Here is a 19,006-nt window from a genome sequence, read left to right on the forward strand (position 1 = left end):
TATTACGACATGATATGTCGAAATTACGACATAGCGATGTCGTTATAACGACATGTTATGTCGAAATTACGACAAAGCGATGTCGTAATAACGACATGTTATGTCGAAATTACGACATGCTATGTCGTAATTACGACATAAAATTTTTTTTTTGAATGGCCCTTATCGGCTTCCGTAATTTATATCCGTTTGTTTAAAATTAGAGAAGTTTGAAGAATTGTACTGTCACTTCGTCTTGTGTATCATTTACAAACAGTTATGTTGGCGTCTTCGTGTATTGATCAGAGTCATGTATTATATTACAAATACCCGACGAATTAGAAAACAGCAGATTTGTGCGTTCAAAGTGATAAATTGAATTGTATATGAACCATAATGTGGAAAGCAAATATCAAGCATACTAATAAGAGTATACAATAAAATTGAGAATGGAAATGGGGAATGTGCCAAAGAGACAACAACCCGACCATAGAAAAAAACAACAGCAGAAGGTCACCAACAGGTCTTCAATGTAGCGAGAAATTCCCGCACCCGGAGGCGTCTTTCAGCTGGCCCCTAAACAAATATATACTAGTTCAGTGATAATGAACGCCATACTAATTTCCAAATTGTACACAAGAAACTAAAATTAAAATAATACAATAAAACATTTTGCTAGACTGTTACCCATGTATCGTGCCTAATTATTAGTATATAAAAACGAAAGTGTGCCCATATTTACCAATGCTGAAAATATGTTTATGTGCAATTATATTTCAGAATGATAAAAATGTCTTTTTTATAAATATTTTGAACAAACTGATTTACAAATTTTCAAACTTATCTTATTTAGAACAAATTTGAATATGTTCCCCATTAAATATTTGGAAGTAATTGCATATCAAAACTAATTTGCTGCTCTTGAAAACATCTTTATTAAAAAGTATTCATGGAACACTCCTATGTTTGTTCTTCCTCTTTCAATACTTTACAGTGGCACCACTTTCAAAACTGTATGAGTTTATGTAATAACAAAATATTTATAAAAAAAAAAAATATTTCATTTTTAATGTTCAACTTGTTTGAGCTGATCTCTTTGATCTAAGATAATGTTAAATTAACCTCTACATGCTAAACAAATATTAATAATAGAACGTTAATAATTGTGTAAATGCTATACCTGTCCATATGCCAAGGATTCTCCTGGTACCCACATTTCAGGATAAACATTTTTCAGGAACCATTCAAAACTCTTGCATTTCAATTTCTTTCGTAGTTCAATTCTTGAAGTTATATTACCGTAATCTCCCTGCAATACAACAATAAGGCGATGTAGTATGACTGCGAATGAGACAACTTACCACCAAGTTCAAATTAAGTTGATGTAAACAAATATGGGCAACCGTACGACCGTACAAATATATAATACCGATTAGTACCCTTTTTAACCTATGTGGCACAGTGTCAATAGTGAAAATGTGAGATTTTCACATTGTTTCGTCAATTGTAGACGTTTTCGAAGAGTCTGTGTAAATATAACCAAAGTTGAAGTAGTTCGCTAATACGATCAAAGCTACATTTATCATTTTAGTATCTTTGTAAGTCACTCTTGTCCAAGAGGCTTATAACTTTACTTCAAGCTGATTTAGGTAATACATGTGTAACCTTACCCGAAACTTAATAAGAGAAATAAATAAACGTAAAATTCAAAAGGTGTCATTCGAATGATTTACTCAAACGGTACAGATATTTATTCGGGTGCACACGATAGATGACCAGTGTATGCTTCCCATGAGGGATATTTCGATAACAGAAAGAAAAAGAATCCAACTATAAGATGCCAACGTAATGTGGAGTTAAAATAAAGTCTTAGAAGTATAATATATTACCAGATTATGGCCTATTCTGTCATAATAGTATTCTTTATAATCATCTAGCCACACTTCGCATAAGCGAACATTATTTTTCAACAACACATTTACGTTTGATCTCCATTTGTAAGGGGATCGTTTTCTAAATATATGTCCGACATGAGAACATGGCGTTGTTTCCAATGTACCACCACACATCCAAATCTGCAATTCAAACACAACAGGATATTACAACTGGTTTACAATAGAGATTTATTTTTTCGAGAATCATTTGCCAATTATCATGAGTATGTATACAATACAAAAACGGTTGCATGTAAAGCAAGATAAATGTGCTTTGTGTTTATACCTTTTCTTGTTACTTCCTTTCATATTTTTTTTCTTTTTGAAGTGATTATGATTATAAAGCAATGTTGACTGCTGTACCCTCATTTTTTATATTATACCTAGTATATCCAAAATTGAGAATTAGTTTTAATCGCATATTGTTGTCAATATAATGGAATTTTATGAGACTGTCATACAAGGGAAAGGTTAAGCTAGGTTTGATCCATCGTTTATACATAAGAAAACGCCGGGTCTAAGTCAGGATTATGACAGTTGTTATCCTTTCGTTTATAGTAATTGAGCTTTTTATTATACCATTTATTACAGACTTTCATTTAGAATTTTCTCCAGAGTTCGGTAGTTTTCTTATTTCATAATGAATAAAGTGATCTTCAAAAATTCAATATTTCGATTTACAATCTGGGCAAAACAAACATCAAATGTTGCTGATTATTTAAACGAACAAAGTTTTGTCAATTTGGTTAGTTTTTAACCAAACTATTTCATAAACGTATCAAAGATACAAGTATTAAAATGTATTCGTTTATAAAAGACTTATCAGTGACGTTTCAATCAAAAGTTATCCTTGATTTTAAAATACACCATATATTTGTACATTAGTGCAAATGTAAAGGTATCAGTACTTGTATATATAATACAGAACATACTCTAAATGATATTTCTAGATTTTCACCTCCCCATATATCCATCCCATCATCGTACGTGCCAATATAAGTAAAGTATGCATGACTGATCGCAAATAATCCACCAGCCATGGTCGGTGATCTGCAAAATAAAGATTCTTGTTTCATTAGCCAGACAAAAACATAATACTGTACATTAGATTTGCTGGTATCTTTAACACAAGTGACACAATTGTTCTTGTTTACAAGTGTTTATCATATCCCAGCTACTTATTTAATTTAATATAAAATGAATGAAAATTGATCTTCTTTGTCAGACGTTTTATTGTATGTCAACTTTTGGAACCAAGCAATACATGAAATTTTCCCCTGAAAATTAATACATGAATAGTAAAACAAAAGAAACATACTACGTAAAATAGTATTTAACATTATAAAAATACATCAACTTTAGGTTTATATTATTTCTGTTACCTAACCGGCGTATGGTCTTCGTAATTTCTTCGTTTCCGTTCTTCTTCGGGTATACCATGCCACGTAAAAACCATATTCCAATCAAACCCCCCTACACTAGTAGCTTTTGCATCTTGGAACTGGAAGCCAAATGTGTCATCGTTAATAACATCTATGACAGGTGTGACAACGGTCGTCCAGTTTTTGGCTATTCTATCTAACATTGGTTCAATCCAGCCTGAAATGGTAAATGCTGTGTCAGATTCTGTGACCTCAATCCTCATCAAAATCGTACTTTGTTAGCCTTTTTAAATATTTTCATTCGACCGTCATTGATGAATCTTTTTTAGACAAAACGTGCGTATGGTGTACAAATTTTAAATACTTCAAAATTAAATATTCTTGAATTTGTTTTTAGAACTATTTGAAAGTGTTTAATAAAGTCAGCAGAAGAGTAATTTCCGATGTCCGAATTTCATAAATCGATTGAGACGGACATAACATACAGTATGTCTATGTAACTAGTTAATTGCGGAATTACCCGGAATATTTCACTTCCATATAATATATTATGATATATTCAAAGTCTGTACTTACCTTCAGCACATTCAATGTGAGAATCAAGGAATACCAGCACGGTGCCCGTTGCTGCTCTATATCCTCGTAACCTCGCTCTGATCAGACCTTCTCTATTTAACGCTCTTACAACTTTTACTTTCGGGAAGTCCTCTAGATATTTGTCTAATGGTTCTGCTAAGTGAGCTAAAATTCATCAATTGTTACAAAATATATCTAAATATCTGTGACACATTGGTATAAGGTATATATACATGTTTCTTTTGGGGTGTTTTGAGTTATTGACTTATTAATGTCTTATTTTGTACTACATCTACTTGTGAGACTATAGAATGGAAATAAAACATCTCTATACAATGTAGTTGTACAGCCTTAAATTTTTTTAGTTATGAAATTATGCCCAACTATTACGGTTTTGCCCTATGTTCGTATAAATGACCCCGTAAATGATAGTTGTTTTACTCAAGTCGAGTCATTCATTTGTGAACATCAATGCCAATATAAACTAGATAAGTAATGGGCTTCTGAAGATATATAGCTATAAGCAATGATAAATACTTACGCATGTCAGAGCAGTCATCTGCTAATATAACTTCTCTGAGAAGATGCTTAGGCGTTCTATTGACAATACTGTGGACGGATCGTAGTAGCACAGACCAAGCCTCGTTGTGAAATGTAACAATAACACTAACGTCGGGTAAGTTCTCGGGATATTTGATAAGTTTGCATCTAAAATTAACATTATATTTTAGTCTTAAAAAGACGGTTCTCAGGACAAACAACTTGTGGAAATTTCACAGTTTGTTTGATATGAGCGTGTCGATCGTGAAAAAGAGACAACTTAAGGTGGTCCATAACACTTCAGAGAGATAACTATTTAAATCAAAGCGCTGTAAGCGCTGAAGGCAGTTAACCAAAAACCAAGGCAAATGTAATTATGAAAACTGTGGCAATGTTGCCTCAACATTAAACATTCATATATAGTACATTCATGTTTATCTAATGATTTATTTATTAAGGCAAATAATTTATATGTTATCAAGGTTTCAAAAGCAATGCATATACAGTATCAATGTATATTTTTTATGGTGAGTCTGCAGTGGTACAAGTTCCCAATGATTGCAGTTGTTCTACTTGGTAGTTAACCTTGGTTTTATTTGACTGCTAGAAGTTCAATTTGACTTAGTATGAACATGTAATAGTATGAATGGACTGGTTTCCCTGGAAAGAAAACTGAGTTTGTGTTCTATAGTACAAAAGTTATGAGACACGAATCAGACAAATGTTCACTACAACAGGGATCAAAGGTGGGGTCTGACTGACCTGCCCATAGTAAATGTAAATGATTTGTTATTTTGTCCCATACATATGAATATATATAATTTAGGGGTGGGGATCTCAACGGTTTTCAAGTTCTCAAACAGGTAGGGGTAGGCAGAGGATTTAGGGGGGCAGGGGGCCCGGCCCCCCCTTTTTTGGAAAAAATTTGGTTGCTTATATAGGGAATCACTGAAGCGTGACTGGAGCGGGCCCCTCTTAGGTCAGTTAGTGGGCCCCACTTATAAAAATTTCTGGATCCGCCACTGGGGGTAGGGTGACCCTAGGGACTTCCCCTACATTTCATTTTATTTTTTATATTGTCCCATACATGAATATATATGGTTTAGGGGTGGGGATCTCATTGGTTTCCAAGTTCTCAAACAGAAGGGGTAGGGTGACCCAAGGGACTTCCCCTATATTTCATTTAATTAGTTATATTGATCCATACATGAATATATATTGTTTTGGTGTGGGGATCTCGACCGTTTCCAAGTTCTCAAACAGGAGGGTTGGGATGACCACAGGGACTTCCCCTATATTTCATTTGATTTGTTATATTGTCCCATACATGAGTATATATGGTTTAGGGGTAAGGATCTTGACCATTTCCAAGTTCTCAAACAGGAGGGTGAACAGTGACCTCAGGGACTCCCCCTATCTTTCATCTGATTTGTTATATTGTCCCATACATGAATATATATGGTTTAGGGATGGGGATCTCGACCATTTTTAAATTCTAAAACAGGAGGGGTGGGGTGACCCCTAGCAACTCTTCCTATATTTCATTTGATTTTTCATATTGTCACAAACATGAATATATATGGTTAAGGGGTGTGGATCTCGACCGTTTCCAAGTTCTCAAACAGGAGGGGGTGGGGTAACTCCAGGGACTCCCCCTATATTTCATTTTTTATTTATTATATTGTCCTATACTTGAATATATGCAGGGGCGGATTCAGACGAGGGAGGGTTGCGGGCTTGCACCCCCCTTAAATTTGCAAAGCATGGGTTGTTCTCAGCTTAATAAAGAATATTCCGAGAATTTTACCTCAATTTTTTTTTAGCCTCGCTCTGCTCAGCGAAAATTTAAGTTTGCGCCCCTCCTAACCTAAAATCCTGGATCTGCCCCCTCATATGGTTTAGGGGTGGGGAGCTCGACCGTTTCCAAGTTATCAAACAGGAGGGGGTAGAGTGGCCCAAAGAATGCCGACTATATATCATATGATTTACTTACATTAAGGTATATATAATATACAGTTAGTTGCATTATTAGTGAAAATAAAGAATGAAACTTTCAGCTACTTTAATTGACCCTTCAAAATTGAGAAAAAAACAAATAACCCCTCGAAATTGCAGTAAACTTTACACTTTAAAAGCATCTCACATGCATTATCAACATTTATCATTTATAAAGAAAATTTAGACTGTGACCATGAACATGTATATTGTTAGATATACTGTTCCCAGCTGTCTTGTTGTATTGGATTTTTAAATTAAAATTTGTCAAAAAGTAATTTTGAGTTTCTGAATAAAATATTTTTCTGCTTTTTCTTTCTTTTACATATATCTTTTGGTTTACAATACTAGTGTTTATATTCATTTACCATGCATAGATGTATTTTTTCACCTGCTTGTATTTATTGTGTAAATGATCGCCAAACCCGGAATTACCCTTATCCGCTCCCGGAATCGGAATCCGATTTTGTAAAATTTTGTCTTCACGGCCGCCATTGTTATGTGTTTACAATGTTGTTTTTGTCAATCAGATACGATTTTACTCGAATTTATACAATATTTGTCGGCGATTTTCTGTATAAAGCTAGCGGTTGAACAAAATGAACATCGCCGTCATGAATAATAATGATAAAAATAAGTTTTTAGCTCGTTTAATTGGAGACTGGTGAACATGGTGAAAAGGTTTGCAAAGTAATTTCTTATTTTCTTTCAAATGTAAGGTGACTACGTCGGGCGTAGCTAGAAACCAACTATCCTAGTCGAAATTCCGCTTGCAAAAGTGGAAGGTCGCGGACCTCGGACCACCGCTAATTTGCACACCTGGCTCCAAATTGAAAAGCTACGAAAATTTCTTTTTCTAATTTGAAATTGCCGCCAACAGCATGATCAGTTGAACTTATTATATAATAGACTACTGACGTAGTTGTACTACGTATTGATGACAAACAATATTCCTGCGACTTTTGTCATTTGGGAAATCTAAACTACTTGTCTTAAGAGATTTTCGGCGATTAAATATTTCATACAATTGTTCTTTGACATCTTAGCTAAAAGCACAAGTCATAATGAACTACACAAGGATTCTTAATAAGCACTACTTCCTATGTGTAACTTTAAAACTTTTGGATAAATCGACGATCATTTAAGGTTTTTCTGGTCATTTTTTTTGTAATCCAGAATAAAAAGTATTAAAAAAGTGTTCAATTAGTTATATATAACATAGTAGCAAGCTAGATAATAACAATGGCAAGTATTTCAGGATTTATTGGGTAGAACACAAATCTAGGGTGCTCGCATAATGCAGCTTAACTGCATAAAAATCAGCTTAAGGTTTTAATCAGATTATATCGTTAAGGAAATATTATCTTCGAAATTATAAAAATTGGTGTTTGTCAAACTGCTTTTATGTATCCAATGAAATGTACCAAATGTGCATTTACAAATTATTGCCTCGTACGTCATTTTGTTTTTCTAATTGCGAAAGTTTATATGAACGTTGGAGACGGATTAAAACAAAGGGTATTTATGATACATTACTTTTCATCTCTAGGGTCTTGTAATGTTCTGTCTAATGATATACGGTTACTGAGATATTCGTTGAATGCATTGTTTTTCCATCCAGTTTTATAATCCCTCTTTTGTTCTTCGGATAACGAATCTTTACTAATGTTGACTGGTTGTCCATTTTCTCCTGTAACAGGAATAATCATTATATTACTAAATGTCTTATAGTCTTCTAGTTTGAATTGGTTAACAATAGACTAAGTCAGTTTTGGGCCCTTTATATTTTGTTGTTTTGGTGCGAGCAAAAGCTCTGTGTTGAATTGGAGACTATTCTTTAATCTATAATCATGGTTTACTTTTACAAACTTTGACTTTGACATTTTTCTTTTTATAGTTCTTTTACTTGTATAATGATAAGCTGTCAGTTAAAGTCTTTTGAAATTTTAATGACTTTTTAATAGTTTCAATGGTTAATATATCGAAAACGAGGCCTATTTATTGTTTTTGCTCTTTGAATTCCTCTATTAGTTCACTATCAATATAAACTAGTGTTTCGAAAAGTTAATTACTTTGAAACTGAGATTAAGTGAACTCCCTTAATAAATATAAAGATTAAAAACTCAAACAAATCAATCGAATGGGAGACAACTGTAATTATCCTGACTTGGTACAGGCATTTATAGCTTTCTTTTGGATATGAGACAAGACTCTGTGTTGAAAGCCGTACATAGAACTATAATAGTTTACTTTTTTTGAGTTCTTTTCACATTGTGACTTGGATGAAGAGTTGTTTCAATTAGCACACATACCACATCTTCTGCTTTACATTATCTTAGGCAGAAAACGGTGGATTAAACCTGGGTATATAGTTAGCTAAACCTTTCAGCTTTTTTTGTATGACAGTCGTATCAAATCAAATCAATGATACAGCAACAGATAATTAAACTTGAACTGCACATTACGAGGAATTAAGCAAATGTCAAAGATAGTGAATGCCAACATACGAGACCAATAAAAGACAGCTATGATGTATATCGTACGATTAATTTCCATTTGGACATCATATGATTATTTCATAGAAAGAGTTTCTGATGTGTGTGTGTGTGTGTGTGTGTGTGTGTGTGTGTCGATGGACTGATGAGCCAGTCTTGAACAGTGACTATGTTTGTATTCATACATTGGTACCAGCATACTTCCACCAATGAAAAAATAAATGTCTTCGTCTTATTGTAAATGTAGATTTATATTTTGGAAGAACGGAATTTTAGAAGAAGTAGAAAATAAAACAAAGGAAAAAAAAACAAAGAAAAAGAAAATGGTGATAACTTGATACGAATGTGTTACTTTACGAGTAACTGTCATTGTAATAAGATATCAAATTTAGTAAAAAAAAAATGTTTTGTCTAGTAGATCTTTCTTTTTTGTTAAATAGTAGGCTTTGAGATAGCGTTATTACACATTTATTCATTTATACATGTACATTGTATGTTGACTATTTTATAGGATTTATATCTTAAATTATAATTTTGCACTTCAGAGATCAACATATAGATTTACATTCACATTGAATTTCTTAACTTTTTTTAAGTTCTTAATCCTCTTTGGAGATTTACCTAAATATAATATTTATCGTAGTTAAAAATGAACTTCATAAACTTGGTGGATTAAACCTAGTTTTATAGCACTTCAGGTATAGCAAGTGCAAAATAATATAGATTAGGTTTTCTACACATTGATATCGTAAACTATCAGTATTACGGTGTCTTCAACCTATGCCAACATTTGATAAAAATATATTCAACCCATGCCTACAAACAAAACACAATAGGTGTTGTTATAGCAATTATTAATTAATGAAAGGTAAAATACAGTCAGTATATTTAAGCATTAAAATTTTACTCTTTGAAAATTCAGAAACTAAAATAAAGTATTTGCAAAATTGTGTTGTAGTAAAAAATGAATTATTAAAAAATATCTAAGAAGACAAAAACGGTTAAATAGAACCCTTGATACTAACAAAATTTTGTTGATAAAAACATAAAATTCATAATAAAGAAATAGATTAAATTTTTTAACTTAAACACTTTTAAAATATAACAATACTTATAAAAACAAGCGTTAAAATAAAGCTATTTCATTGGTGCAAAGGAGTAGGTCCAGCTAAGGCCCACTTTTTGACAAAAACTATATGAAAAGTGACATTTTTAGCCATATTTGATAGATTTTTCATATTTAAGCTTCAATCAGAGCTTATTTAATGACTAAATCAGTTAAAAACTTTAACACAAACTAAGTGAATCAACTGAAATAGACATTTAACTGTTTAAAAAGTGTTCAAAATCATTCCATAGATGAACCTGAAATTTGAGGCCAAAATCCAAATGTTGGCAAAGGTTGAATGAACCCAGTATTACCTAGTCCTTCCTTCACAAGTACGTCAAATTTTGGAAGGTCCTTCAGTGGTGGTTTTATTTGTAATTTTTCATCTTTTTTATTTACTTCCTGTTTATTTTCATCTATATTCACATTTTGTTCCTGAATATTATCAATTTGTTGATCAACAGCTGGTTCATTCATTTTGTCGTGTATTGGAGAATTAGGAGATTCCGGATTTTTATCATGGTCGTCTGGTGGTTCTAAAGGTTTTACATGGTCACGTGGTGGTGTATTTTCATTGATGGCTTGTCTCAATTTGACATCATAGACATCCATACTTTCTGTATCAACGTCATTCGGTCCCGTCATATCTTCGACCATGAATATTGAATACCAGAGAAATGCGACTAAAAGTAATAGGAATATTGGTGCTGATAATTTCCTCCGGAGCAGTCGTACTAAATTCATTTTTATGGTCCTGAAACGATTACAAATAGCATGGTTTATTAACACTAAATAAAGTGATGTTAGAGAGTATTTCTTAAACGTTTTTATTGTTATGTAAAACTTGATGTGGTAAAACAATTTCAAATAATATTTGTAACATTTCTTATCAAACATGTATTTCATGCGCATTTTGCAACCAACTTCTTTACGTATATTTGTACATGTATGTATGCATTATTCATTTAGTATTAAGATATTTAAATAATTATACACCCATGGCTTTCGAATGTTTTAGTTTTGGTCCCGATGAAAAGTTCTATCAATTTTGTCTAATACTTAAGGTAGATGGATGTGGAAGGGATCTAAATTATATTTTTAGATTTTTTTTAATAATTTGTAAAAATGTAGTTTATATCATGCTTTTTTCAAAAAAGATACTACAAAAGATGGATTAACAAACATACAACAGTTTAATTTGAATTGATTAGCATAATGATATTAAGATACAACGTATACATGTATATGGATCTGGTTCACATTCGAAAGAACTATTTTTTTGCATGAACAATATGCTTTTATGATTGATAATACTCAAAACCTTAAAGTTTTATTTGTCTTGTAGCCATATAAGAAACGAAATAGGAAGTTATTTTTTACATCAATTTATAGTAAGAAACATTTAGAATTATCAATGTTCCTAGATTACAGAACTATCATGTTGTTTATCTTACAGTCATTTTAAAAATATTTCTCATTGTTGAAGACCTTATGGTTGTTTATTCTTGCTAATATCAGCTTAATTTGAGTTTTGTTAGATAGTTGTTTCATTGGCAATCATACCTAGTCGCCCTATTTTTAAAATAAATATAGAACAACACTTAAGGTGGTACCCAACACTACAGGGAGATAACTCTGTAAAGTCAGCTTAACGTTTTAATTACGTTGTGTTGTAAAAGGAATATTAAGCTTCTCAATGATCAAAATTGGTGTTTGTCAAATTGCTATAAAACCAGTGTAATTTTTCTGGCAAAACGGTTTACATTTTTGTTAAAGTATTTACTTTGACAAAATTTTATGAAAATTAAACGAGCCAAATTAATTTAAGAGAAAGTGTTGGGTAAAATATATATAGAACAACACTTAATAGTTTTACCCTTTCAAATGATCTTCATTAAACTACGCCTATCAAGAACCTCATGTTACGATAAAATAAATGTTATCTTATTTGTAACCGTTTCTATTTTACTTGTTTGTATTTTTGTTTTTGATAAAAGAGCAGTTACTGTAAGATGGTTGATTACTAATTAATCCCTTATATAAATTTCGTCATTGTTACAACTGATTATTTAAAAAAAAAATGCGTTTGCAAGTTAATGCTTAAAAATGAAAAGTCAGCAGAATTTGGCATAGGCTTCCCTATGTTATGTGTTTTACTTGATGTCCGACAACTGTCGAAGACATTGTACATTTGGAAACATTTGCTTTTAACATAACATGCGAAATGTCATTTACAAAATTTAATATTGTTTCGTACATTTCTAATTCTATGACATTATTTGGATAAGAAGTATCGATCCTTAACATGGGTACCCCGATTTTCTTTTTGTACGCTGTATTTATTAGCACCTGTTATAAGTATATGTACATATCTACTAAATTCTAAGAATCTAGATCTCGATGTATTGTTTACATCGTATTCTTATTACGTGAGATTAGCGTCAGTTAAATAGACGTATATGCATTCTGAACTGATAATCCCTAAAGCTAGGTAATCCTTTATAACATTGAAACAATAAAGTATTGCATGTTTGCAATAACTATAAGACAAAAAACGATATAACAACGTCAGATAACTAATCCGTATTATCTTGAGACATAATTTAAAATGATTTTAATACCCTTTTCCGGTTAGCTCTACATTTTATCACATGTCATTGAATGACAACGAACGCAGCAAAATAGATTACTTTACTTAACTGCTGAATCAAAAACCATTTTGTTTGTTTAAAAAAAGACGGGTGACACACGTGGACCTCAGTTTTTAATTTCCTGTGTTATGTGCGCGTGTTATGTTTTACATTCTGTTGTGTATCGTTTTGTCCCTTTTCATATTTTCCCATGACATTGTTAGTTTTATTTCGCTTATGTGCTTCAAGGTACCCTTGGGTATTGTTTGCCTCTGTGTTATTGTAATTATACTTTTAATGCATAACTATTCCTGTTAAATGATTCAACATTGTATGAAAGCTTCAACTTCGAAAACTGATGCCCTACTTCGATAAACCGATCTCATACTTCGATAAACCGATGTCCTACTTCGATTAACCGATCACCTACTTCGATGAATCGATTTCCTACTTCGACGAACTGATGTCCAACTTCTGCAAACCGAGGTCAAACTTCGACAAACCGATGTCCAACTTCGACAAACCGATCCTGTTCGGCGTAATTTTTAAAAAACTAAGCATAAGTTTGCGACTGTCTCTGACAATATGGGCTTTTAAGTTTCTTTTAAAATTAGTTACAGCTTTTCATTTATAGACATATATATTAGATTGTTGGTTTTCCCGTTTGAATGGTTTTACACTAGTAATTTTGGAGCCCTTTATAGCTTGTTGTTCAATGTGAGCCAAGGCTCCGTGTTGAAGGCCGTACATTGACCTATAATGGTTTACTTTTTTAAATTGTTATTTGGAAAGAGAGTTCAACTTGTCTCATTGGCACTCACACCACATCTTCCAATATCTATATAACTAACTATTCACACATTCCTCTCTAGATTTCCAAAATTCTAGTATTATTTAAAATTGACAATATTCTAAAACAAATATAGTTTGAAACTTTAACAATGTGATTGCATTGCGCAAATATAGTCCCCGACTGTTTGGTATAATATTTTCCACTGGGCGTTAAGCAAACACCTTGCTATATGTATAGCCATCGATATAAAAGCTTGTAAACTGTATGTTATCCCTGGTGGCATGGAATACGACGGATTCAATTATTTAGGACTGTTTGTATACAGTTTTTTCGCTTTCACCTACACTGTTACAAGAATTGTCTTGGGCATTGTTAAAAAAATAACACATTGGGATATTCTAATTAAATGTATTTAAAAGTTTTTTGTGACATCCCAACTTGTCATAATACATTTAAGTTGAGTCGAAAGTATGAAATAAAAATAGCTATGTCGTATAAGTGTAATTTTACACTAATGGAGACATTCAAAATTGAAGTCCCTGAAGGTTTATAAAACAAATCTGAAATAAAAAAATGCGGATTATTCCCTACTTTAAGTTTACAGTTGTTATCATATATATGTTATTGATATTATGGCGTTGTCACTAGATATTTAACTTAATACCAATAAAACGTTTCAAAAATTATTTTATTCAATTAAGTCAAGGGAAATTTCGTTTATGATCACATAGTTTTAAACTTAACCCTTCCTTTTTACACACCAACACAATGATTTAACAGAAAGCAGAGACTCATACGAACGGGCATATCATGTATCATAATAAATCTGAAATGACATAAACATTTAATTTTTTTAACGTTGTAACGTTCATGAATTAAGCGAATATTGGGCGTACGCCTCCCCCTTTTTAAGCGTCAAAATAATTATATCATATTTTTCTTGATTATGTAGAATGTAATCGTCTTTCTTAGAAATCCTGGGTCCGACCCTTGTATTGGTAGCTCTTATAATTTTATTTCTTTTAAACTGAATTGTAATTTTATTTCTTTTAAACTGAATTGTTTTCTGCGTTTTGTTGTGCAGTTTTATTCCTCTGTGACAAGATGCAAAGGAGGAGGATTGAAATATCACAAAACATTTTTTACCCAGCATTTTTGTGCCTGCCATTAGTGATGAACCTCTAGGCTTTGTTGGTCGTGTTGTTTTGAAATTAAGGTTTATTTGTATGTTTTAGAGTAAAGTGTGGTCTCTTCTTGCTCAACTAGTATACACTATTATTTAGGGGCCTTCGGTTGCAGGTGTTTCTCACTACGTCAAAAACCATTTGGTGGCCTTGGGTTGTTTTCTGTTCTTTGTCCAGTTGTTTTCTCTTTAACATTTTACGTTTCTATTCTCAATTATATCTAGTTTAAACAGTTCAAACTGGAGACAGCCTTTCGTTTTGAAGTGTAAGTTTTTGCTTTTTCTGTAATTACTAGTACATTTATTTCAACATATGCAGTGTGGTCACCCCTTGGATTAGTTTGTGTGTTTAGACATATATTGATAAATACACTGCAACATCCGGTCAGAAAAATCAGATTCATCGTGTAGAAAGTATACAATGAAAGCTCTCTGCACATGAAAGAACCATTGCAAAATTTCTCTTAGTGTTCATATTTGAAATTTGTTCGGCAGCATATCTGTCCGTATCCAGCATATTAATCTAATTTTCCAGTGATAATCTATATGTCACGCACTGCACCCGGTGTATGTATTGTTTATTTGTTCACGTCTTGGACATGCATGAAATGTTTTCATTTGATTTAATCAATCATCAATCAATCAATCAATTAATTAATCAATCAGTAGATCAATTGGTCAATCAATCAATTAATTAACCCATCAATTAATTAATTAACTAATCAATTCAACCAATTCAATCCAGGTTATCGGTCTGCTTTCAAATGTCAATAGCATGCTATTCTCTATAATGTTCATGTAATATATGACACTCGTGATAACGTTTTTTCTTCTTCGGGGTATCCACGATATAGTATGAAAAGTTATTAAACTTCCTCCCCCTATCAATTTTTCAAGATCTAAAAACTAACAAACATCTTCCTGGGATAAAAAAGAATAAGTAAAGACAAGACAGTGTAATTTCAAAATACCTTAACTCCGCCATTAATGTCAATTTTAAATATGACAAACATCTTCCTCGGATAAAAATGAATAAGTAACGACAAGACAGTGTACACTCCGCCATTGATGTCAATTTCAATGTGTTCTGCAATATGCATAGGAAATTGAATTTTATAAATATTTAACGGATTTTTAAAAAATTAAAGATCAACAGAACTTGCCAACGAATACTCAAGCTGTTGCTAGATTTTGCAACGTTTATTAGACGAAGGTTAAATATTGTTCTTGTCACAAATCGATGTACTCATCAATGTACTATCTTAAATGAATAAAAACCGACTAATCGACATTATATAATATTTGGATTATCTCAATTATCTCAAATATCCAAATAAGATGTAGTATGGTGGCCATCTTGAGACATCTCTTTACCAAATGACGTAGATTTTTTATACAACTATAGATCACCATACAACAATAAGCACAATCCTAACCAGATGTGAATTCAGGATTTTGAAAAAAAGGGGGCTCAAACAAGACAACATTTGGAGTAAAACACGTAAAAAGTCTTATCAACCATAAATGTAGCTCCATAAAGGAAAACCGGGCATCATCCCTTTCTCAATCCGCATCTGCATACCGCATGGTTAGGTTAAAAAATGCGCAGACATGACACTTGATTTATTCTTTGTTCATTCCGAAGCGGTTTATCAACATAACATCAAATATTTGCCACTGAATCAGTGTTAGGTAAACTTCAATCGAACAATCAATCATCTGGTATTTTGACTTTATTTTTCTAAGGTAAAGTAAATTATTAGTTGGATTTATAACGCTCTTTTAAAAATGTGATTTAAAAACAAAACGATGTACTTTGTTTTGAAGCGTTCGTGTTAGTGAGGTGAGAATATTTTTACTTATGTTATACTAATAAATTTAAATATTAAAAGCACTCCGTAACTTTAAAGATCGGTTCATAAATAAAAAAACAGGATATAACCAATCACCAAAAATAAAAGACATTACAAGCAGACCACATCAACCAACAACTTCTCCGACAATAAAGAGAAAAATACAAAATGTTTGATTTTTTTAAAGATAATTATTTTATTGTTGACTCAAACGGACGTCTTTGAACTTTCGTTCCGTTCGATTAACAATTTGAATAAGGGAACAATTATAATTTAACTTCAAAAGGAGGGAAGAGGGGTGAAGGGATGGGGTTATGGTCCCCCTCCAATTTGCCGACTAAATATAATATGGTCAAGCAGAGGACAAAAACATGTTCTGAATCCTTTTTTCCCATACATTTGTACCTTAGAGTGTTATTTTTTTAACAATATAATTTAGTTGATTGTTGAAAAACTAAATAAATTAAAATTTCTAAGGATTTTCTTATCCCAGGCATAGATTACCTTAGCCGTATTTGGCACAACTTTTTGGAATTTTGGATCCTCATTGCGTCTTTGTACTTGTTTGGCTTTATAAATATTTTGATATGAGCGTCACTGATGAGTCGTATGTAGACGAAACGCGCGTCGGCGTACTAAATTATAATCCTGGTACCTTTGATAACTATCTGACTGAGACAAAAACAAATCCATGATCCCTAAAAGTTCAATGAGTGTTCCCTAAGTACCAATTGTGAAATACAAATCATGTACGTAACAAGATTGATGTCTTTAACGTCCAGCGCAAAATATAATACATCTACATATTCATGACGAGAACAAGTAAGTGTTTTATGATCATTAACCTTGCATAACAATAGACCGGCATGCTGAGTCAAATTGCAATGTGCTAGTTAACTAGGAAACGGTCTGACGGATTTCGAGCCCACCAGTCTTAAAACCGCTTGTTTGGCGGAGAAGAAGCCATTTCCAAGCTTTAAGTCTTTGTTTTGACAAGGTAGGGAGGACGTTACAAGAAAGACGAATACTACTTAGTAATTTCCAGCGGCAAATATTTAATGTATGTTCAAGACGAAAACAAATCAACAATAGTTACAATGTAATAGAGGTCGTCTAGGATAAAGGGGGAATCGGTTATATTTATTTCGTTATAACTGAAGTTATATTTTACCTTAAGTTATCACGAAATATATATAACCGATTCCCCCCTGTATCCTAGACGACCTCTATTTATTTCGTGATAACTTTAGGTAAAATTTACCTTAAGTTATCACGGAATTTTACTTTAAAGTTATCACGAAATAAATATAACCGATTCCCCCCTATATCCTAGACGACCTCTATTACATTGTTATTATGTTGATTTGTTTAAATAGGAAACTTAATTGAAAAAAAAGCATTTTAAAATGTATGTTCGTTTAAAGCACTTTCCTAGTTTTAAATAGTATTCAGTGCCTCTTGAAGACTAGAGGTGTCCTATCGTATAAAACTTAATTTGAAATAATAAATATTGGGCCACAACTTTACATTTTGATTTTTTTAAGTGTTTATAAAACTTTGGGGTAAAAAATGGCCTACTTGTTCGTTTTTCCTCTATTTATATAATATGAAAAAAATTAAAATCCAACAAAACTAAATAAACTACGTTTTCTTACCTGATCAATGTTGAAAGATGAATACACAGGATGATAATATTTTAGATAATCAATTTCATTGTCCATTTTTCAAATGAACAGCTGTTTCGTCATATATTCTCCTCATTGTCAAACTGCTTGATTCGATGCATGAATTGATTTTCACTAGTTATTTATCACATTTGACACGTGGGACTTAGATTACGTTTTTACACCCTCAATCCGAATTTTATGCTTTTATGTCAATGTATTCTCATTGAGATAAGTTGTATTTTACTGTTTATGTTTAAAATTTACGATTTTCCTTCTTTTTTAAAATGTTAATAGGAGGAAATGCAAAAAAGGCCTTTGACATTATCTAATACGGAATATATACTTTTTTGGGTTGATACTTAAATTTTAATATTGAATGATTGATTGAGTGGTGCTTAATGTCACTTTCAGCACTAATATGGTATTTCATGTTTGTCAATTTTTATTGGTGGATATGAAGCTGGGGTGTCCTGATAGAACAAGCGACCTTCGATAGGAAAACTAACACTCACGGCGTAGTCAATTAAGATTGGAGTCGATAGCTCTTGCCACGACGAGCGGGATCCGAACTCACATACCCGATTTCGAGAGAGTAGGGATGCAGTAGTTTGACTGCATGTTTACATGTACGTTTAAAAAAACCGATGCCAAGTTGAAAGTTTTGAAAATTACAGTCATATATTAAACAAATATTCTAAAAGGAGACCTGTATTTTTTTTATTGAGTCTTTGCTTGAAAAAGGCAAATGATTTCCGAATGTCATTTGATTCTATTTAGATCTGACTACATGTATGTCACATATTCGATCCGAATGGAAATAGAAGGGAATTTAAAAAAGGACTGTAACATGATTATATCATACGGAATATAT

General features: G+C 32.2%; 1 protein-coding gene across 1 annotated transcript in view; it reads right to left on the bottom strand.

Annotated features, from left to right (window-relative positions):
* LOC139485993 (polypeptide N-acetylgalactosaminyltransferase 5-like) overlaps window positions 1–18,248 on the bottom strand; it is a 32,427-nt gene extending 14,179 nt beyond the window's left edge. The window contains exons 1-9 of the mRNA XM_071270676.1: window positions 18,124–18,248; window positions 10,324–10,763; window positions 7,943–8,096; window positions 4,413–4,579; window positions 3,872–4,036; window positions 3,296–3,512; window positions 2,846–2,963; window positions 1,869–2,054; window positions 1,160–1,288 (exon numbers count right to left, since the gene is read on the bottom strand). Of these exons, the coding sequence (XP_071126777.1) occupies window positions 1,160–1,288; window positions 1,869–2,054; window positions 2,846–2,963; window positions 3,296–3,512; window positions 3,872–4,036; window positions 4,413–4,579; window positions 7,943–8,096; window positions 10,324–10,753 (1,566 nt within the window). The 5' untranslated portion in view covers window positions 10,754–10,763; window positions 18,124–18,248. The remainder of the gene's footprint in view (window positions 1–1,159; window positions 1,289–1,868; window positions 2,055–2,845; window positions 2,964–3,295; window positions 3,513–3,871; window positions 4,037–4,412; window positions 4,580–7,942; window positions 8,097–10,323; window positions 10,764–18,123) is intronic.
* Between the last annotated feature and the right edge of the window lie 758 nt (window positions 18,249–19,006).

Source organism: Mytilus edulis, chromosome 8 (genome assembly GCF_963676685.1).
Source record: "Mytilus edulis chromosome 8, xbMytEdul2.2, whole genome shotgun sequence".
NCBI lineage: Eukaryota > Metazoa > Mollusca > Bivalvia > Mytilida > Mytilidae > Mytilus > Mytilus edulis.